General features: G+C 48.8%; 2 protein-coding genes across 5 annotated transcripts; one reads left to right on the top strand and one right to left on the bottom strand.

Annotated features, from left to right (window-relative positions):
* Positions 1-2: 2 nt before the first annotated feature.
* RPS27 (ribosomal protein S27) lies at positions 3-4135 on the bottom strand. Its single transcript, XM_073566829.1, has 4 exons — positions 3977-4135; positions 3052-3160; positions 2861-2971; positions 3-170 (listed from the first exon to the last, which is right to left on the bottom strand). The coding sequence occupies exons 1-4, from the start codon at positions 4124-4126 to the stop codon at positions 142-144; spliced, it is 399 nt and encodes a 132-aa protein (XP_073422930.1). The 5' UTR covers positions 4127-4135; the 3' UTR covers positions 3-141.
* Positions 4071-20775, top strand: RAB13 (RAB13, member RAS oncogene family). Of its 4 annotated transcripts, none has more exons than XM_073566825.1 (9): positions 4072-4105; positions 7834-7963; positions 11318-11378; positions 17070-17130; positions 17321-17398; positions 17772-17861; positions 19785-19850; positions 19932-19982; positions 20053-20775. In XM_073566825.1, the coding sequence occupies exons 2-9, from the start codon at positions 7840-7842 to the stop codon at positions 20125-20127; spliced, it is 606 nt and encodes a 201-aa protein (XP_073422926.1). In that variant the 5' UTR covers positions 4072-4105; positions 7834-7839; the 3' UTR covers positions 20128-20775. The 4 variants fall into 4 exon arrangements, with proteins under 4 accessions (XP_073422928.1, XP_073422926.1, XP_073422925.1 ...); XM_073566824.1 differs by lacking the exon at positions 4072-4105 and adding an exon at positions 4280-5234; XM_073566826.1 differs by lacking the exon at positions 4072-4105 and adding an exon at positions 7313-7469.
* Positions 20776-22408: the final 1633 nt, after the last annotated feature.

The following is a 22408-nucleotide window of genomic DNA, read 5'->3' as shown; positions in this document are numbered from 1 at the left end:
AATCAAATTGTATCCAAAATTTATTGACAGGGTAGAGGCTACAGTGTCCTGGGGTGAGCAGAGCCTGGCCCCCCTGCCATGTACAGTCCACTCTCCAGCCAGAAATGGCAACACCACCGCACGGATTCAGAGCGTCCACATCTAATGCTGCTTCCGCCTGAAAGAGCAACCTGTGGGGAGAGAAGAGTCAGCAGCTGAAGCACCACCCTGACAGAGGCATTTACCATCAGAAGAGCACCCCAACATTACAAAAGGTCCCCTGGAATACAGCCACAGTAGGAGCACCCCAACATTAAATTATAAGTACCTCATCTAGGCATTTCCTTGTGAGATTCATCCATGGTACCATTTAGTACCACTGCGCGTTTCAAATTCTGTAAAAGTTGTATTTATATAGCACCAACATATTCAGCAGCATCTTGCACTTGAAAGAGCCTGACTTCTTGCTGTGTTTTTTATGAGACACCAGTGGTTACTAGTGATTAGAGTTGAGCAAATTTGTTTGGGTTCTCTTAAGCTATGTGCACACGGTGCGAATCCTCCCGCGGATTTTACTAAATCCGCAGGTCAAATGACCTGCATTTTTCCTGCGGATTTAGTGCATTCTTTGTGCAGTTTTCCACCTGCAGATTTGTAGAATGGAGCAGGTGGAAAACTACAGCAAAACCACACAAAAGTAGTGACATGCTGCTTTTATTCCGTACGAAGTCCACAGCGTTTTTTTTTTTTTTTTTTTACATAGGCTACAATGGTACTGTAGATCACCTGCAGTTCTGCTGCGGATCCGCAGCAGAAACCGCACCGTGTGCACATAGCCTTATTCGGCAAGCAATAGCGCTTACCGAATGAACTGCTGAGGGAACCCGGCTTCCTGGATTGTGCCAGATAATCAGCTGTTCAGCTCTGCAAGTGCATGTGTCGCAGCTGTGTCAGTCACAGGGAGCCCAACACACAGGCTCTCCCGTACATGTGCTGTGACTGACACTGCTGTGAAACATGCAGCTCTAGCGCTGATCAGCTGGCACAATCCAGGAAGCCAGGTTCCCTCTGCAGTTTATTTGGTAAGCGCTATAGCTTGCCGAACGAGAACCCGAACAAATTTGCTCACCTCTACTAGTGATGAGCAAACATGTTTGGATAAGGTGTTATCTGAGCACACATGTGCTAAGAGTATCTTTGGCATGCTTGAACATTATATGCCCAATTCACTGCCACTGCACGTTTTGTGGCTGTCCTACAGCTGCAACACATGCAGGGATTGACAAACAAAAAAGGCTATCCATGCATGTGTTGCAACTGTCGAACAGCCACAAGACATGCAACCGTAGCGAATCGAGGATGCTGAAAACACTTGGCACACAAGCGTGCTCGAATAACACTATCTGAGCATATAACCAGTGGTTGTGTGTAAATACCACAGATACTACCAGGGCTGTGGAGTCGGAGAGTCGGTGCTCATTTTGGTGGAGTCGGTATAAAATGGACCGACTCCTAAAATATATAATAAATTGGGTACAGTAATTCAATGCAGGATGTGCTGAATATTTTTTCATAGGAGTTTGGGAAAGTTATGAAATGTCCTATAAATGGCTGTTATATTCCTGATCTAAGGCTACATTCACACACAGCGTTTTTCCTGTGTTTTTTGAGGATACGTTTTTCAGCTGCAAAAGCTGATCATCTTTTTAAAAAACTGCATCACCTGAAAGGTTTTTGAGCTCATAGATAATGTTTTCAATAGCAAAAGCAGATTAGAAATCTGCTCTATCTATCCATTTATCCATATCTGTCTATCCATATCGTAGCTGTACCAAAAAGAATGAAAACCGGGTAGTACACCAATATATATTCTGTTCTATCTAAATATCTTGATTATTGGATCATAAAAATGATTAAATGTCTGAGGTTCACATTGTACTACAATAATTTTTCACATAAATATAAGCAATATGTGTGGGAGTCGGAGTCGTGGAGTCGGTGTAAGGGAAATTGAGTCGGAGGTTTGGCTTACCGACTCCACAGCCCTGGATACTACCATGCACTACTACTGTTGTGCACTACACAGGCCCAAGGATGAGGCCTCAACCAGACATCCAACTATCACTGTTCCATTATAGTCTGTGACCCTAGTCATACCTTTATCACACATATAAAGTCTATAGGCACCAATGGCAGCACCCAAGCGGTTTCTCAGCACTGCCTGATTTTCACAGACAAGAGAAACACTGACTGTACAAACAAACCCGGACCAAACAGTCATGGCTAACATTTGTCAGTGGTTTTCAAGTACACATGTTGCAGTAGGCCATTACGCATTTCTCTTACATAAGAGGGGGGGGATTAATTTCCTCTAGTGAGTGATCCCCATGTATCACCAGCTATAGTGCTGTCTAGTGAAAAACATCCATCATGAGGTTGTATCAGGTAATTTCTTAACCAGTTACAAAAGTGTGCAGCAGGTGAAACGCCTGACCACAGCTGTAATCATTCTTTATGGGGCTGCCGGTAAAAGCCTGGCTCACAGAACACCAGACCCATAGAGAACAAATAGGGCTGCAGTTGTGCATGTACACTACTCCCCTCCCCCCCACACCCATTCAGTAGCAGTCAGACCTCCACAGATCAGGACATTAGCCATCCTCTGTACAAATACCTCATTTTCACCAAATATTGCCTTTAAAGGGGGCTTTCACATTTCGAAAAGCCCCTTAGCCTATGGAGTATAGTCCACCTACAAGAAGTGATCAGCACTCGTCTCTGGATGTGACCACTGACCGGAAGCAGGATACCTTGATAATCGTTCAGAATACTTGATGCAATGGTAGAAACTTAACAGTCCTTTTACATTTACAAAACTCACCCTCTGTCAGTCGCGCTTTGCCACCGGTGGGCTGGCAGAGGACCGTGGAGCAGCCCACACACAGGACGACTGTCTGAGCATGGCTGAACACCGTGGTGATCTTATAACAACCTGTCAGGAGATGAGGGGGGGACACGGTCAGATATTGCACAGGTAGCGGCATAGAAGACTCTTCCCTCCCAGAAACTCACCTGGACACTTCACGTCCATGAAGTAGGAGTTGGGGCTTTGGACCAAACGCTTCTTCTTGTGCTTCCGCTTCTCCTCTTCGGGAGAAGGGTGCAGGAGGTCTTTAGCGAGCTGTGGAAGGAGAAGAGTGAGACCCCAAAACAGTTATTATAAAGACTAACAAACCAAAAAACAATATATACCCATTGCCGAGGCCCCCCAAAGCAACCTGTAAAATCCAAAAATATTCACCCACAAACTGAAATAAGACCCTAATAACCCCCCCCTCCAAACCACAGGTATAAAGACTCCCCAAATACACAGCTGCTATACCCAAACTTAAGTGTAGAGACCACAACAAAAGGAGGCACCCATAGAGACAAAAATAAACACCCCAGGACTGAAGTAGACCCCAATATACACCCCTTTCCCTAAACCCAGCTGTAGAGATCTAAAGTAAACACACACCCTGAACTGAGACCCCAAAATACATATGCTCCAGAAAGCACCTGAACAGACCCCGAGTGTAGATAGACCACCCATGCCCCAGTCTGACCAGTACATAACTTCAGCAGCTAAGCACCCCAAAATCGTATTACCTGATTCATTTTAACCCCCCCCCAAATTACCAGCCCTTAGGTTCAAAGAACAGTGAAAGGCCCCTCCATTAGCCAGAAGGCAGGAAGCCACGCAGGTAAACATAGCAACAGCTTACACTGGGAGATCCTCGACCCCCCAGCTCAAAGGCTGGGGGTCCAGTCACATAGTGATACAGGAAGGCCTCACTCCAGGCCTAGCTACGCCATCTTGCCCGCATTTCGTCCTCGTTACCCGCCTCTCAGCGCCCCCAGCAGAGCTCCCCGGTATATAATCCCCCATCCTGGTCACTATCCCGCTTCCCTGGCCTCACTCCGCCACCCCAGGCCCAACTCCGCTCCCCGCACTCACAGGCATGTTCTCAAGACGCGGCCGCTGCAGAAAAGGAGGAAAACCGGAAGCGCAACGCTGTATATAAGGCAGAGTGGCCGCACGCCCGGAAGTGACGTATTTGAGGCGGCGGCCCGCCATCTTAGGAAGGTCAATGGCGGTCTTTGTCATAACTTTTCTTGGGGGCGTTGGGGGCAGAGGGCGTCCATGAAGCTCTGTGTCCCCGAGACAGAGGGTTTACAGCCGGGGGGCACTGCAGGATGGCTGTTATATGCCCGGTCACCAAACATAAGGCAGAACAATGGAGGAGACAAGTCAGGACATGTCCTGTGGTACCTAGCACCGAGGAGGAGGCGAGGCCGAGCAGCTGACTAGTCTACCCCACCCCATTGCCTGAAGCCCACCTTCGTCCCACACTGCGGTTCTGCAGGACCAGACAATACGTTCATATACGGTTCATGGACCGTTTTCTGCCTCGCTGAACGCTGTGCACACTGTCAGGGGCGTTCATGGCGGTTACCAGCTGCGACTTTTGGCGTCTTTTTCTTATGTCCGTTTCTTACATAGCGGCTGAGCGATGCACCGAGGAGGACGCTTGAGCCACGTACTCCCGCCAAGGGCCGTGACACGCCTGCCGTAAATCTCCGCAGCCTACGCCTCCTCATGCTAAACGCCACCCAAAAACTTGCTTGAGCTGGGAGGCTGCACAAAACTTTTCTAACATTTCAAACTTTCTATGACAAGCACAAACCATAATTAAGCCATTGTGTATAAGAGGGAATAATGACAGAGCCGGAAAGCGATGTAGACTATACAGTAGCCAGAGGGGGAAGGGGACTGATCTGGAACCTATACAGCTACCAGATGGGGGAGGAGACTGATGTGGAAATTCTACAGTTGCCAGAGGGGGAAGGGGACTGATCTGAAGACTAACTGGGGAATATACAGCTGCCAGTGGGGGGAGGAGATTGATCCAGGAACTTACTGGGAACTGTACAACTGCCAGAGGGGAGGGGAGACTGATCCAGAAACTTCCTGGGAACTATATTACAGCTGCCAGGATCCAGAAACTTATAGGGAACTATACAGTTTCCGGAGGGGGGGGGGGGGGTTTGGGTGCAGGAGCAGACTGATCCAAGAACTATGGACTATATAGCTGGTAGACGGGGGGACTGATCTAGGTTCTATATAGCTGCCAGAGGGGGGGAAAGAAGGCTGATCCAATAACTGAACAGTCGCCTGTGGAGGGGGAAGTGAAGACTGAAATAGATAAATTAGGGTAAAATATTGGGTAGCTGTTTCTCTTGACTTTTGTGTCACACTTTTACCTTTGCCACCTTCTTTGTGTCACACTTATTATTGTCCCCTTATTTCCACGAAGTCATTTAACCCTTTCATTAATGCCCTTTGATGCCCATTTTTGTGCCAGTTTTATAATTTTTGACGCTGATTTTAAGTGTATTCACATCAGGGCACCTCAGTGCATTGTTTATTATCATTGTGTTGCTTATTTTTGTTAAACCTGTAAAAACAAGAAAAGAAAAAATTGCCGAATAAGGCTGGTTTCACATTTGCGCTTTTGTGCGCAGCGCATCATGCGCACTGCGCACCTATGTTTAACATGACGTGCGCATGGTCTTGCGCACACTTGCGTTTTCGTGCGCATGCGTTTTTTTGTCTTGCGCGCCAGACGCAACATGTTGCATTTTTTGGTCCGCCCTGTCTCGGCAAAAAAACGCATGCGCACGCTTGCGCACGGAATGCGCAAAAACACATTGAAGTCTATGGGAACGCATGCGTGCGCATGGTCTTGCGCACGGTTGCGTTTTTTTGCGCATGCGTATTTGAGTTAAACAAGTCTAGAATGTTCTCTAGACAATGGAAAAAATGTCACACCTAAAAACGCATGTGCATAAAAAAACGCATGCAAAAATGCATGGAAAACGCAAGCAACGCTGCATTTTTTTGACGCATCAGCGTGCGCATGACGTTAAAAAAACGCGCATTTGTTTTGCGTTTTTCTTTGCGTTTTTTATGCGCCCGATGCGCTGCGCAAAAAAACGCTAATGTGAAACTAGCCTAAGAAACCAACTTCAGCCCTGAATAAGAAACTGGACGAATAAGAAACCAACTTCAGCCTCGCCTCATTTCCTGAGTTTCTCTTTTCCACAAGCTGTGTCTCCTGTGGTAGTGGTCTCCATGCCCTATGTGTCAGGTGAAGTGTTGCTTCTTCCTTGTTGCCTGCATTGTCCCAGGTGGAGTGCCACTTTTTTCCTGGTGTCTCCTGGGTGGAGTGCCTCTTCTTCCCCGGTGACTCCTGGGACCCGAGTGGAGTGCCTACCCTTCTCTGGTGGATCCTGGATAGAGTGCTTACCCTTCTCTGGTGGCTAATTGGTCCTGGGTGGAGTGCCTCCCCTTCTTTCCTGGTGGCTCCTGAGTCCCTGGTGGAATGCCTTACCTTCCCTGGTGGCTCGTGGGTCCCTTGTGGAGTGCCTCCCCTTCCTTGGTGGCTCCTGGGTGGAGTGCCTCCTTTTCTTCTCTGGTGGCTCCTGGGTCCCAGGTGGAGTGCCTACCCCTCTTCCCTGGTGGCTCCTGGGACCATGTTGGAGTACCTCTCTTCCCGGGTGTATCCTGGAGGAGTGCCTTCCTCTCTTCCCTGGTGGCTCCTGGGTCCTTGGTGGAGTGCCTCTCTTTTTCTGGTGGCTCCTGGGTCCCTGGTGGAGTACCTCCCCTCCCCTGGTGGGTCCAGGGTGGAGTGCTTCCCCTTCCCTGAAGCTCCCAAGGCCCTGGTGGCGTGCCTCTTATTCCCTGGTGGCTCTTCTGTCCCTGGCAGAGTGCCTCCTTTTGTTCCCTGATGGCTCCTGGGTCCCAGGTGGAGTGCCTCCTCTTCTTTCCTGGTGGCTCCTGGGTGGAGTGCCTCTTCTTCCCTGGTGCCTCCTGGGTCCAGTGCCTCCTGTTCACTGGTGGCTACTGGGTCCCGGGTGGAGTACCTCCCCTTCCCTGGCGTCTCCAGGTGTCTGTGGTGTCCCAGGTGGAGTGCCTCCTCTTCCCAGGTGTCTCCTGTGTCCCGGGTGGAGTGCCTCCTCTTCTCACGTCTCTCCTGAGTGGAGTGCTACTTGTTCCCATGTGTCTGAGTTTCCGGGTGTCCTGCATCTTCTGGATTCACGGGTGGAGGGCCTCCTCCTCCTCTTCCCTGGTGTCTTCTGGGTTCCCAGGTGGAGGGCCTCCTCCTCTTCCCTGGTGTCTCCTGGGTCCCGGTTGGAGTGCCGCCCCACCCCTGGGGGCTCCTGTGTTCTGACTGGAGTGAGTCCCTCTTCCCAAGTGTCTCTTGTGTCCCAGGTGGAGTGTCGCCTGAGCAGAGTTCTACTTGTTCCCTGGTGTCTGTTGGGTTCCGGGTGTCCTGCCTCTGGTGTCTCCTGGGTTCCTGGCTGAAGAGCCTCTTCCTCTTGCCTGGTGTTACTTGTGGTCTCTGGGTGGAGTGCCTCCTCTTGCCTGGTGTCTCCTGGATCCCCAGGTGGAGTACCTTCTGTTTCCTAATGTCTCCTGGGGCCCATTGTGGAGAGCCTCCTCCTATTCCCTGGTGTCTTCAGGGTCCCCAGGTACAATGCCTCTTCCCCAGAATCTCCTGTGTCCCTGGTGGTGTGCCTCCTCCTCTTCCCTACTGACTCCTGTGTACAGAGCGAAGTGCCTCCTCTTCCCATTCTTTTCTTCATTCCTGCAAGTTTTCCTTTTTTTTTCTGGCCAATCCTGAGTTGTCTCCTGGCAGCTCCCCTCCTCCTCCTCCTCTCCTGCCCTTGTTCTCTCTTCTTCCTCCTCCTCCTCCCCCCCTTTTGGCTCTTTTTTACTTTTGCTCTCCTCTTTTCTCTCTTCCTTTCCAGGTCAATATGGCAAAATCCTATGACCATCTTTTCAAGCTGTTGCTGATCGGGGACAGCGGGGTGGGGAAGACTTGTTTGATCGTCCGCTTCTCTGAGGACAGCTTCAACAACACCTACATCTCCACCATAGGTAACTTGTCCCTGCCCTTCCCCTGTGTCCGGGGATCCCATACAGCCAGCCAGAACTAGAGTGCAGACTGTCAGCTCAGTGGGCAAGCTCGGCCTGGCCAGAGCTGCCACGTCTGTGTGTGAACCGGTTCTGTATCTTTTGGTGTCCGTTGGTCATTGAACTGTTTCTATATCTTTATGTTGCGTGTTGCTGTAGTTTCTCATCCTTCCTTGTGTGTTTTTGTGTTATATACAGTGCGTGGCTGTATTGTGCACGTTGTGTACAGTCGCTGGTTTCTCGTCTCCTTGTGTATGGTTGTGTTGCGTTGTGTGGATGTAACTATGTTTGTGCCCGCTGTGTACAATTGCTGGGTTCTTGTCCTTCCTTGTGTATGGTTGTTACATCTGGTGTATGGCGGTATTGTGTTCTGCTCTGTGTACAATCGCTGGTTTCTCGTGCTTCCTTGTATATGATTCTGTTTTTATATCCAGTGTGTGGCTGTGTATTTTCGCTGAATACTCATCCTTTCTTGTAAATGGCTGTGTTGTGTTTTGTGGCTGTACTATGTTGTGCAAGCTGTGTACCTTCGCTAGTTTCTCGTCCTCCCTTGTGTATGAATGTGTTGTTAAATCTGATGTGTGGCTGTATTGTGCATGCTGTGTACAGTTGCTGGTTTCTCATTTTTCCTTGTGTGGTTGTGTTGTTACATTTGGTGTGTTGCTGTATTATGTTGTCCTCGCTGTGTACAGTCGCTGGTTTCTCATTTTTCCTTGTGTGTGGTTGTGTTGTTATATCCTGTGTGTGACTGTGTTCATGCTGTGTGCAGTCGCTGGTTTCTCATTTTTACTTGTGTGGTTGTGTTGTTACATTTGGTGTGTTGCTGTATTATGTTGTCCTCGCTGTGTACAGTCGCTGGTTTCTCGTCCTTGTGTGTGGTTTTGTTGTTATATCCAGTGTGTGGCTGTGTTGTGCACGCTGTGTACAGTCACTGGTTTCTCATCCTTCCTTGAGTATGGTTGTGGTGTTACATCTGGTGTGTGGCTGTATTATGTTGTCCTCGCTGTGTACAGTCGCTAGTTTCTCGTCCTCCCTTGTGTATGAATGTTTTGTTATATATGGTGTGTGGCTGTATTGTGCACGCTGTGTACAGTTGCTGGTTTCTCATTTTTCCTTGTGTGTGGTTGTGTTGTTACATTTGGTGTGTTGCTGTATTATGTTGTCCTCGCTGTGTACAGTCGCTGGTTTCTCATTTTTCCTTGTGTGTGGTTGTGTTATATCCTGTGTGTGACTGTGTTCATGCTGTGTGCAGTCGCTGGTTTCTCATTTTTACTTGTGTGGTTGTGTTGTTACATTTGGTGTGTTGCTATATTATGTTGTCCTCGCTGTGTACAGTCGCTGGTTTCTCGTCCTTGTGTGTGGTTGTGTTGTTATATCCAGTGTGTGGCTGTGTTGTGCACGCTGTGTACAGTCACTGGTTTCTCATCCTTCCTTGAGTATGGTTGTGGTGTTACATCTGGTGTGTGGCTGTATTATGTTGTCCTCGCTGTGTACAGTCGCTAGTTTCTCGTCCTCCCTTGTGTATGAATGTTTTGTTATATATGGTGTGTGGATGTATTATGTTGTCCTCGCTGTGTACAGTCGCTAGTTTCTCGTCCTCCCTTGTGTATGAATGTGTTGTTAAATCTGATGTGTGGCTGTATTGTGCACGCTGTGTACTGTTGCTGGTTTCTCATTTTTCCTTGTGCGTGGTTGTGTTGTTACATTTGGTGTGTTGCTGTATTATGTTGTCCTCGCTGTGTACAGTCGCTGGTTTCTCATCCTTCCTTGTGTATGGTTTTGTTGTTATATCCAGTGTGTGGCTGTGTTATGCACACTGTGTACTGTTGCTGGTTTCTCATTTTTCCTTGTGTGTGGTTGTGTTACATTTGGTGTGTTGCTGTATTATGTTGTCCTCGCTGTGTACAGTCGCTGGTTTCTCATCCTTCCTTGTGTATGGTTTTGTTGTTATATCCAGTGTGTGGCTGTGTTATGCACACTGTGTACTGTTGCTGGTTTCTCATTTTTCCTTGTGTGTGGTTGTGTTGTTACATTTGGTGTGTTGCTATATTATGTTGTCCTCGCTGTGTACAGTCGCTGGTTTCTCGTCCTTGTGTGGTTGTGTTGTTATATCCAGTGTGTGGCTGTGTTGTGCACGCTGTGTACAGTCACTGGTTTCTCATCCTTCCTTGAGTATGGTTGTGTTGTTACATCTGGTTTGTGGCTGCATTATGTTGTCCTCGCTGTGTACAGTCGCTAGTTTCTCGTCCTCCCTTGTGTATGAATGTGTTGTTATATATGGTGTGTGGCTGTGTTGTGAACGCTGTGTACAGTCACTGGTTTCTCATCCTTCCTTGAGTATGGTTGTGTTGTTACATCTGGTTTGTGGCTGCATTATGTTGTCCTCGCTGTGTACAGTCGCTAGTTTCTCGTCCTCCCTTGTGTATGAATGTGTTGTTATATATGGTGTGTGGCTGTGTTGTGCACGCTGTGTACAGTCACGGGTTTCTCATCCTTCCTTGAGTATGGTTGTGTTGTTACATCTGGTTTGTGGCTGCATTATGTTGTCCTCGCTGTGTACAGTCGCTAGTTTCTCGTCCTCCCTTGTGTATGAATGTGTTGTTATATATGTTGTGTGGCTGTGTTGTGCACGCTGTGAACAATCGCTGGTTTCTTGTCCTTCCTTGTGTATGGTTGTGTTCATCTGGTATGTCGTCGTATACGCTGTGTACAGTCGCTGGTTTCTCATCCTTCCTTGTGTGTGATTGTAGTGTTATTGTGTTGTATCTTGCTTTATAATGGTACAATCTTTGCTCAGCCCTTCCTCCGAGTCTTCCATTGTATGTCAGCCTCTCACTCTTCGCTCGTATCGTATTTAGCCATTTTGTGATCTAGGAGGGACCATGCATCACTTCAGTTGTAGAAGTATAGAGCAATATACGCCAACTTTTCATGGATCTGTCAATCTGGCTCTGGTGACTAACTTGACGCAACGATGTTGGAGACTTCCCTAGTTTTTTGATTTCATCTTAGTAACAAAAGCAGGAAGACACATAATCGCTAATCCGCCGTCACTCAGGATTCCTCATCTTCCTTCCTGTCCCTATATGTCCAGTCCTTTGTAGCTTGGAAGGGGGAGGGGTAAAAACTACCGAAATCTGCAACATGATGGCGGTATAATGCCTCTGTGTGAGTCCAGAATGACAATACACTGGAGTTCAGGAAAGTTGGGTGACCACAGAATAACCCCCACAATATGGCCGCTGACACCTCACTCTCCCAGTATTCTGTATGGCACCATGGCCAATTCTTATAATGGTGTCCCCTTTTTCTGTGCAGGAATTGACTTTAAGATCCGAACGACCGAAATCCACGGGAAAAAAATCAAACTGCAGGTCTGGTGAGTCATTGAGGGGTGGAACGTTCAAGAGGTTCTGCAGCAGCATTGAGTGTAAAACAGGGCCGGAGTCACACTAGAGAGAAATACAGACGAGCGCTATGCGAGAAAAAATCGCATAGCACTCGGACCAATATTAATCTATGGGGCAGCTCCCATCAGCCGATTTTTTTTTTTTTTTTTTTTTTTTCTCGCCCGTATTATACATGCGAGAGAAATCGCAGCATGCTATGATTTCTACCATATCTCGGCCGAGACTCGCCAATGCAAGTCTATGGGGGGTGAGAAAAACGGATTACACACAGACCATGCATGTGACTTGCAAGAAATACGCACCGGTGTCCTTTAGAATAGCCGGTAATTCAGTGCGCTATAATGTAAAATCACGCTGACACGTTAAAATAGAATAGATAGAATACATGTATACACATAGTATAGGTGTGTGCTCACCCACCTATCCACTCTCTCTTTCCCCATGTGCTGACTTCTCCGGTCTGTACTCTCTTCTTTGACCTGTCTACCCCATGTTCTATCCCCCTTGTCTGCTGTCTTTCTCCTTCCTGTGCTGTGTTCTCCCCTCAGGTGCTGTCCCGTTTGAGCTGTCTCCCCCCTGTGCTCTGTCTTTCTCACCCCTGTGTCTGACCTTGTACAGAACATACCACAGCTCTGGGCAGGGGAGGAAGCAAAAGACAATACTGACATTACAGCAGGAGATCACAGAGGATACATTTTGTGAGGTTAAATATTGTTTAAAAACAGTCAGTGAAATATTTTACCTCACAAAATGAATCCTCTGTGATCTCCTGCTGTAATGTCAGTATTGTCTTTTGCTTCCTCCCCTGCCCAGGAGATGTGGTATGCTCCATACACGTTCAGACACAATTTTTAAAATGAACTTTCGTTCTTGGGAAAACCCCTTTAATGTGACCAGTTTCCTCTGCCTGTAGACACGTCGCACATCTGCCGCCGGGATCAGCCGAATGATTCACTGCTGCGAGGAATTCTCGCAGGCGCAGTGCGACGGTGTTCCGCTGGTGGTACCGTGCAAGAGGCTGTGTGTGTGTGTGTGGTGCATACGGCGTATAGAGTGTGTGTGTGGTGCGACGGTGTTCCGCTGGTAGTACCGTGCAATAGGTTGGTACTAGCAGCAGTTTCCATATTGAGACACCCATCACTTGGGTGTCCCAATATGGCAGTCGGTGAACTTCCTCCGCTTGGAATTCTGGGATATGGTGACATCTGGACAGAACAGGAAATGAAAACATTACAAGGCAATTATATAAATAGATTTATATTTCATTGAGATATAGATAGCAGAATAGGTTAAAATTCAATTGTCGGAATCTGTAAAATCATTACAGAACCCGATAGGATATGAGACATGGTTTACATATAGTAAACCATTGCATAGCCGTTATTTTTTTTTTATATGTCCCTCACTAATAATGTTAGTAGTGTATGTGTGTTAAAGTTCCAACAAGAAAAGATCAATTCGGCACAGATGCAACCACCTTACCTTAGCAACATGCCATAAGGTACAATTCACACACCTGAAATTAACGCCACAAACCCAAAAGAACGGGTGCTCAATCCTTTAAGAAATAGACAAGAATTCTATGCATGAAAATAGAAAAAAGAGGATGGCAGTCACTGTTCTGATGTGATAGTTTTATTGAAGGATAAAAAGCATTGGCTCGGGAGTAATGTACAAGCTGTGGCCAACGGCCATTTCGCGCTCCTGGCATACTATCAAATCAGAACGGTGAGTGCCGTCCTATTTTTTTCTGTTTTCATGTATGTGTGTTAAATTAAAGGATTAATTCACGAAAAAACTGGCGTGGGCTCACGCGCAATTTTCTCTGCCAGAGAGGGCAAGCCAGTGACTGAGGGCAGAAATTATTAGCCTAGAGAGGGACCATTGTTTTTGGGCCCTCTCTGGCTAAAAAAATGTGCCCCCAGCCACCCCAGAAAAGGCGCATCTCTAAGATGCGCCAATTCCAGCACTTACCCGCTCTCTTCCAATTGCCCTGTAGCTGGTGGCATATGGGGTAATAAGGGGTTAATGTCACCTTGCTACTGTAAGATGACATTAATCCTAGTTAATAATGGAGAGGTGTCAATAAGACACCTATCCATTATTAATCCACTAGTCTGAAAAGGTTAAAAAAATATACACACACATTAAGAAAAAAAGACTCGAACTAAATAAACACATTTTTTCCATCTTTAGTTCACTCCCAATCCATTCGTAGCCATCATTCGCCTGTAAAAAATCCCAAATAAAAAAGCAACAATATCCCATACTTGTCCGCCGTACAGTCAAGTCCCATGCCGCAATCCATCTGAAGGGGTTAAATAGTTTACAACCGGGACCGGTGCTAATGCGATGGTCCGGCTGTAAACCATGGAGGAATGAAGGAAAAGCTGCCTGCGCAGCCTCCCCACCTGACCGGACATTAACTGATTAGCTTGGGAAAGTTTCTGAATACTTTCCCATGCTGTCAGTTCACCGCGGGTCAGGCGGGGAGTCAGTGCAGCTTCAGTGATGTCAGCAGTAGTCACTGAGGCTGCACTGACTCCCCGCATGAACCGCGGTGAACTGACAGCGTGGGAAAGTATTCAGAAACTTTCCCACGCAAATCAGTTAATGTCCGGTCAGGTGTGAAGGCTGTACAGGCAGCTTTTCATGCAATCCTCCGTGGTTTACAGCCGAGCCGGTCGCATTAGCACCGGTCCCGGTTGTAAACTATTTCACCTTTTCAGATGGATTGTGACGTGGGACTTGACTGTACGGCGGACAGGTATGGGATATTGTTGCTTTTTATTTTAGATTTTTTTACAGGAGAACGATGGCTTCGTTTGGATTGGGAGTTAAATAAAGACGGAAAAAACGTGCGTTTATTTATTTCATTAAAAGTCTTTTTTCTTAATGTGTGTTTTTTAACCCTTTCAGACTAGTGGATTAATAATGGAGAGGTGTCTTATTGACACCTCTCCATTATTAACCAGGCTTAAGGTCACCTTACAATAGCAAGGTGACATTAACCCCTTATTACCCCATATGCCACCCACTACAGGGCAATGGGAAGAGAGTGGCTAAGTGTCGTAATTGGCGCATCTTACAGATGAGCCTTTTCTGGGGTTCGCTGGGGGCAGATTTTTTTTTTTTTTTTTACCCGGGGGGGGGGGGGGGGGGGGGGCAAAAACATTGGTCCCTCTCTTGGCTATTAATATCTGCGCCAACGCCCACGCCAGTTTTTTCAGTGAGTTAATCCTTTAACACCTACAGTTCCAAAATATAACACACATACACTCCTAACATTATTAGTGAGGGACATATATAAATCTAACGGATGTGCAATGGTTTACTGTATGTAAACCATGTCTCATATCCTGTCGGGTTCGGTAATGATTTTACAGAAGCCGACAATTGAATTATCGGCAATTCTGCTATCTACCTCTGTATAAAATATAAATATATATAATATGTGTGTCTCACTGACATATATAGATATATAGACTATATATGTTTTCACGAATATTTGAGGCTATGGACCCATTATATGTCCATCTTGCAAGCCAGCGAGAAAATTTCACTGTACAGATGCAATACTGATGTCACACGGACACTTTGATGCGAGGAAATCGCATCCTCGCATTGCACACGGATGACATACAGTTGTGGCCAAAAGTATTGACACCCCTGCAATTCTGTCAGATAATACTCAGTTTCTTCCTGAAAATGATTGCAAACACAAATTCTTTGGTATTATCTTCATTTAATTTGTCTTAAATGAAAAAACACAAAAGAGAATGAAGCAAAACATTGATCATTTCACACAAAACTCCAAAAATGGGCCAGACAAAAGTATTGGCACCCTCAGCCTAATACTTGGTTGCACAACCTTTAGCCAAAATAACTGCAACCAACCGCTTCCGGTAACCATCAATGAGTTTCTTACAATGCTCTGCTGGAATTTTAGACCATTCTTCTTTGGCTAACTGCTCCAGGTCCCTGATATTTGAAGGGTGCCTTCTCCAAACTGCCATTTTTAGATCTCTCCACAGGTGTTCTATGGGATTCAGGTCTGGACTCATTGCTGGCCACCTTAGAAGTCTCCAGTGCTTTCTCTCAAACCATTTTCTAGTGCTTTTTGAAGTGTGTTTTGGGTCATTGTCCTGCTGGAAGACCCATGACCTCTGAGGGAGACCCAGCTTTCTCACACTGGGCCCTACATTATGCTGCAAAATTTGTTGGTAGTCTTCAGACTTCATAATGCCATATACACGGTCAAGCAGTCCAGTGCCAGAGGCAGCAAAGCAACCCCAAAACATCAGGGAACCTCCGCCATGTTTCACTGTAGGGACCGTGTTTTTTTCTTTGAATGCCCCTTTTTTCCTCCTGTAAACTCTATGTTGATGCCTTTGCCCAAAAAGCTCTACTTTTGTCTCATCTGACCAGAGAACATTCTTCCAAAACGTTTTAGGCTTTTTCAGGTAAGTTTTGGCAAACTCCAGCCTGGCTTTTTGATGTCTCGGGGTAAGAAGTGGGGTCTTCCTGGGTCTCCTACCATACAATCCCTTTTCATTCAGACGCCGACGGATAGTACGGGTTGACACTGTTGTACCCTCAGACTGCAGGGCAGCTTGAACTTGTTTGGATGTTAGTTGAGGTTCTTTATCCAACATCCGCACAATCTTGTGTTGAAATCTCTTGTCAATTTTTGTTTTCCGTCCACATCTAGGGAGGTTAGCCACAGTGCCATGGGCTTTAAACTTCTTGATGACACTGCGCACGGTAGACACAGGAACATTCAGGTCTTTGGAGATGGACTTGTAGCCTTGAGATTGCTCATGCTTCCTCACAAATTGGTTTATCAAGTCCTCAGACAGTTCTTTGGTCTTCTTTCTTTTCTCCATGCTCAATGTGGTGCACACAAGGACACAGGACAGAGATTGAGTCAACTTTAATCCATGTCAACTGGCTGCAAGTGTGATTTAGTTATTGCCAACACCTGTTAGGTGCCACAGGTAAGTTATAGGTGCTGTTAATTACACAAATTAGAGAAGCATCACATGATTTTTCGAACAGTGCCAATACTTTTGTCCACCCTCTTTTTTTATGTTTGTTGTGGAATTATATCCAATTTGGCTTTAGGACAATTCTTTTTGTGTTTTTTCATTTAAGACAAATTAAATGAAGATAATAATACCAAAGAATTTGTGTTTGCAATCATATTCAGGAAGAAACTGAGTATTATCTGACAGAATTACAGGGGTGTCAATACTTTTGGCCACAACTGTACGTATCACTGTTCATGAAACATTTGTGTAATTCTCGTCCGTGAAAAATGGACCGATTAATTTTTTTTTTTTTTTTATACATCTAGTGTGACTCCGGCCTTAAACAGGTGATCCCAAAAAGCTGTTATATCAATGGGTAGACAGGGAGGATATAACTAGTGATGAGCGAATGTAGTCGGATAACGTGTTATAACAGCCTCAAATCATGCAGCCACATGGACTTGATCATAATACACAAGCACGCCCAAGATACTCGGATAACACCCGAGCATGCTCGAATAACACGTTTCCAAGCACGTTCACTCATCACTAGTAATAACCCCAAAAATGACCAATTGTATGCACCTTTATAGGTCAGGGGGTAGGTGACTGATGACTGGTATCTTTTAGGGACACGGCCGGACAGGAGAGATTCAAGACAATTACTACAGCCTATTATCGGGGGGCAATGGTGAGTACTTCACCTTCGTAGCTTTTAGAAAACAGGTCGCGAATTACTGATGCACTCTACTTGGACGACTCGTTTTTTATGCTGCAGTTCTACCAGTCATCCAGCAGGAGGCAGCGTCCGCTCAGTGCCCGCTCCCTATGGCCACCTACTATGTATGAGAATATAAGGGGATGGTTACTGTGTCTTTCAGGGGATCATCTTGGTTTATGACATCACGGACGAACGATCTTTCGAAAATATTCAGAACTGGATGAAGAGCATAAAAGAGGTGAGTGACTGGAGCAGCAACAGAAGTCCAGAAGATGGAGGATTATTAGAGGAGCAAAGGGTGCAGGAGCCTGGGGGGGGTAATGTCTGACAGATGTCCAGATGGTGAGGGTCATCCAAGGTCGATAAGTCCAAAAGGTAAGAGGTATCAAAGATCTGCTTAGGCGGCATATCCATTCCAAAGAATTAGGAACATGTTTAGTGAGTGTGAGGTCCTGCAGCTCTGCAGGCCTGGAGGGTTTGGGGTGCTTGAGAGTGAGGAACACTAGATGATCTTACTCAATTGGACTCTTAACTGGGTCCGGTCATTTTGGGGGGTGGGTGGTGATTGGGTTGGACTGTTCCTTTCCTGTGACGTGTTGTTCTTCCTGCAGAATGCTGCTCCAGGTGTAGAGAGGATGCTTCTGGGAAATAAGTGTGACATAGAGAGCAGACGGAAAGTCCCAAAAGAGCGAGGGGAAAAGGTGAGTGCGTGTTTTGCGTGCTTGCGATCATTGTCTGCTCGTGTGTCCTGCACGCTCGGGGGGACACCTCTACTCGTGTGTCCGGCGCGCTCTGGGGGGACGCCTCTACTCGTGTGTCCGGCACGCTCGGGGGGACGCCTCTACTCGTGTGTCCGGCACGCTCGGGGGGACGCCTCTGCTCGTGTGTCCGGCGCGCTCGGGAGGACGCCTCTGCTCGTGTGTCCGGCGCGCTCTGGGGGGACGCCTCTACTCGTGTGTCCGGCGCGCTCGGGGGGACGCCTCTGCTCGTGTGTCCGGCGCGCTCGGGAGGGCGCCTCTGCTCGTGTGTCCGGCGCGCTCGGGAGGACGCCTCTGCTCGTGTGTCCGGCGCGCTCGGGAGGACGCCTCTGCTCGTGTGTCCGGCGCGCTCGGGAGGACGCCTCTGCTCGTGTGTCCGGCGCGCTCGGGAGGACGCCTCTGCTCGTGTGTCCGGCGCGCTCGGGAGGACGCCTCTGCTCGTGTGTCCGGCGCGCTCGGGAGGGCGCCTCTGCTCGTGTGTCCGGCGCGCTCGGGAGGACGCCTCTGCTCGTGTGTCCGGCGCGCTCGGGAGGACGCCTCTGCTCGTGTGTCCGGCGCGCTCGGGAGGACGCCTCTGCTCGTGTGTCCGGCGCGCTCGGGAGGACGCCTCTGCTCGTGTGTCCGGCGCGCTCGGGAGGACGCCTCTGCTCGTGTGTCCGGCGCGCTCGGGAGGACGCCTCTGCTCGTGTGTCCGGCGCGCTCGGGAGGACGCCTCTGCTCGTGTGGCGCGCTCTGGGGGATGTTTCTACTCGTGTGTCCGGCGCACTCTGGGGGACGCCTCTGCTCGTGTATCCGGCGCACTCTGGGGGACGCCTCTGCTCGTGTGGCGCGCTCTGGGGGACGCCTCTGCTCGTGTGGCGCGCTCTGGGGGACGCCTCTGCTCGTGTGGCGCGCTCTGGGGGACGCCTCTGCTCGTGTGGCGCGCTCTGGGGGACGCCTCTGCTCGTGTGGCGCGCTCTGGGGGACGCCTCTGCTCGTGTGGCGCGCTCTGGGGGACGCCTCTGCTCGTGTGGCGCGCTCTGGGGGACGCCTCTGCTCGTGTGGCGCGCTCTGGGGGACGCCTCTGCTCGTGTGTCCAGCGCACTCTGGGGGGACGCCTCTGCTCGTGTGTCCAGCGCACTCTGGGGGACGCCTCTGCTCGTGTGTCCAGCGCACTCTGGGGGACGCCTCTGCTCGTGTGTCCAGCGCACTCTGGGGGACGCCTCTGCTCGTGTGGCGCACTCTGGGGGACGCCTCTGCTCGTGTGGCGCACTCTGGGGGACGCCTCTGCTCGTGTATCCGGCGCACTCTGGGGGACGCCTCTGCTCGTGTATCCGGCGCACTCTGGGGGACGCCTCTGCTCGTGTGTCTGGCGCGCTGTGGGGGACGCCTCTGCTCGTGTGGCACACTCGGGGGGACGCCTCTGCTCGTGTGTCCAGCGCACTCGGGGGGACGCCTCTGCTCGTGTGTCCAGCGCACTCTGGGGGACGCCTCTGCTCGTGTGTCCAGCGCACTCTGGGGGACGCCTCTGCTCGTGTGGCGCACTCTGGGGGACGCCTCTGCTCGTGTATCCGGCGCACTCTGGGGGACGCCTCTGCTCGTGTGTCTGGCGCGCTGTGGGGGACGCCTCTGCTCGTGTGTCCGGCGCGCTGTGGGGGACGTCTCTACTCGTGTGTCCGGCGCGCTTGGGGGGACTCCTCTACTCATGTGTCTGGCGCACTCGGGGAGACGCCTCTGCTGGTGTGTCCGGCGCTCGGGGGACGCCTCTGCTCGTGTGTCCGGCGCTCGGGGGGAACACGCCTCTGCACCTGTCTTGTGTACTTTTGGATGACATATATATCTGCCATTTTATAACAGCCTTTTCTTTTTCTGCCCCTCACCTGTCAGCTCGCTAAGGATCACGGAATCCGGTTCTTTGAGACGAGCGCTAAGTCCAGTCAGAACGTAGATGAGGTGAATGACCTGCTATTTTTCGGCTCCAGAGTCTAGGGTCCCGGGGGTCTTCTCCACTGACTCGTCTTCTTCTCTCCACAGTCATTTAATACACTGGCCACAGACATCCTAATGCAGATGTCCCGGAGGGCGGTGAGTGAGACCGCCATAGTCACTGTCCATATCTATGAGACCCTCTTGATAACTCTTTTGTTCCTTTCAGGCTCATGGGTTGAAGGATCCTGTGGATTTAAAGAGCTCCTCCAAGAAGGGAAGCAATAAGTGTTCTTTGATCTAAGAAATGGCCGGAGGGAGATCAGCGGCACCTCGTCCTTAGGGGCACCACTCACTCAGATATAGAACTAATACAGAATTAATTGGCGTTGTCCCCGGTACCAGGCAGGGACCTTCCTTAGAAGCCTTATAATCTAGGAGTAGCAGACTGTTCTGGGGCCAGGGGGACCTTGATGTGGACTGCGAATGTGGGCCCCAGGGAACAGCCCTCACCGGCTGGGACTGGACCTCCTCCTATTTTGGGGTGGTCCCTCCCTGATCTGTGGAAATGATTATGGACAAGAGGTGGGGGATGAGATGAAGGCCTGGGGATTTAATGAGGATGTATGAAGTATGTGGCAGCAGGAGACAGCATGCTGGGATTTGTAGTCCACCACGAATGGAGATGAATCGTTGCTGCAGCCTTGGCTGTGACTGGAGATTTCTCTGCTGCTCAGTCCTGCAACCCTGTGCTCAGGTTTATGTATGTGACTATACTGTATGTGAGGGGCCCCACAATGACCAATCACCTGCACAATGCTAAATAACTCATGGATGTCCAGCTCCAAGAGGCTTGTCTACCATCTTGTCCAGTGATGATACTTCCTGCGGGCCCCGGGGAGGCACTAATACCGCCGGAGGTATCGTGTGTAATAAAGAGGAATTTCTAAAAGCTCTGCAGTCCAAGTCCTGAATATACAGCAACATTGGCCCCTAGCAACCAATTACCACTCAGCTTTCACTTCTTATACTCTTCTGGTAAAATGAAAGTTGTCCTGTGATTGGTTGATAGGGGCAATGAAGGCAGTTGTCGTAAATCTGCTCTTATGTATCCACCAGTCAGCCACAACATTAATACCAGTGACCAATGCAGTGATGACACTGACGTATGGCGACAACGGAAGAAGAAAAATGGTTGCAAGGATCTGAGCGGCTATGACAAGACCACACGAGGGGATCAGAGCATCTCCAAATTGGCCAGTGTGGGGTGTATATGACCGCTTTTCTAGAGTGTTCTCGGTGCACTACGCATCTCGGGGAGTCTTGGTACACACAGGGCTGGTTTTGGACAAAGTAAGGCCCTGAGCAAAAGTTTAATTTGGGGCCCCAAATGCTCACATATTGCATCAACACACAGAAACATTTCTGTTGTAATTACAAGTGCTAAGTTCAGGCCGGTAAACGAGCGTGATCGACCATAATGAAGTTGTTCGATGTTTGTTTCCTGACCCCTTTAGGGTAGCTGCACACGTTCGGTAATTGGCAGCGCTTTGCATGCAGCATGTGACCGCTGTCCAAACGCTGCCAGCTATTGAACGCATTCATTGAACCGTGCGGATTCACCGCGTCCAATACATTGTACGGGTAGTATTTATCTTGAGTCAACCCACAGCGATTACTGACCGTGTGCACCTACTCTTACTCCGGCTTTGGAATAGTGATCGGTACAGATAGTCCTCGATACAGTATAATGCAGGTCCCACATTGTACATACAGTAAAATGCATTGACCATGGCCCCTTCAGAGTATAATGTATTCCCCTCATAGAACATAATGCAGTCCCCTCATGGAAAATAATGCATCCCCTTCAGAGTATAATGCAGCCCCCCCACACACACACACACACTATAATTCAGACCCCCCACAAACACACAGTATAGTGCAGCCCCCCATTCACACAGTATAGTGCAGTTACCCCCCCCCAAACACACACACACACACTATAATTCAGCCCCCCACAAATACACAATATAGCGCAGCCCCCCATTCACACAGTAGAGTGCAGTTCCCCCACACACAGTATAATGCAGGCCCCCACTCACACGGTATAGTGCAGCCCCCACAGTATAATGCAGCCCCCCACACAGGCAGTATAATGCAGCTATCCACATACACAGTATATCGCAGCCCCCCACTCACACAGTATAGTGCAGTTCCCCCACACAAAGTATAGTGCAGTTCCCCCACACAAAGTATAGTGCAGCTTCCACACACAGTATAATGCAGTTCCCCCAAACAGTATAGTGCAGCACCAATACAGTATAATGCAGCCCCTAAAACATACACCATATTGAAGCCATCCACATACACAGTATGGTTTAGTCCCCCCCCCCACACAGTATAATGTAGCCCCTGCACACACAGTATAGTGCAGTCCACACACACAGTATCGTGGATAGCGCTGGAGTCCTGGGTTCGAATCCCATCAAGGACAACATCTGCAAGGAGTTTGTATGTTCTCCCCGTGTTTGCGTGGGTTTCCTCTGGGTACTTCGGTTTCCTCCCACATTCCAAAGACATACTAA

This window comes from Dendrobates tinctorius, unplaced genomic scaffold, assembly GCF_039654945.1.
Source record: "Dendrobates tinctorius isolate UK_male_01 unplaced genomic scaffold, ASM3965494v1 ptg000019l, whole genome shotgun sequence".
NCBI classification, from domain to species: domain Eukaryota; kingdom Metazoa; phylum Chordata; class Amphibia; order Anura; family Dendrobatidae; genus Dendrobates; species Dendrobates tinctorius.
The sequence above is the reverse complement of the archived record's forward strand: the minus strand, read 5'-3'. Positions and strand labels throughout refer to the sequence as shown.

Bases quoted from the DNA above. Each gene is read 5' to 3' on its own strand.
- RPS27 (XM_073566829.1), bottom strand. From the start codon at position 4,126: ATGACAAAGACCGCCATTGACCTTCCTAAGATGGCGGGCCGCCGCCTC. The intron at 2,972-3,051 runs GTGAGTTTCTGG...ATCTCCTGACAG, and splicing joins CATGGACGTGAAGTGTCCAG to GTTGTTATAAGATCACCACG. The intron at 171-2,860 runs GTGAGTTTTGTA...CTCTCCCCACAG, and splicing joins CAAAGCGCGACTGACAGAGG to GTTGCTCTTTCAGGCGGAAG.
- RAB13 (XM_073566825.1), top strand. From the start codon at position 7,840: ATGGCAAAATCCTATGACCATCTTTTCAAGCTGTTGCTGATCGGGGAC. The intron at 17,862-19,784 runs GTGAGTGCGTGT...CTCACCTGTCAG, and splicing joins CAAAAGAGCGAGGGGAAAAG to CTCGCTAAGGATCACGGAAT. The intron at 19,983-20,052 runs GTGAGTGAGACC...TGTTCCTTTCAG, and splicing joins TGCAGATGTCCCGGAGGGCG to GCTCATGGGTTGAAGGATCC.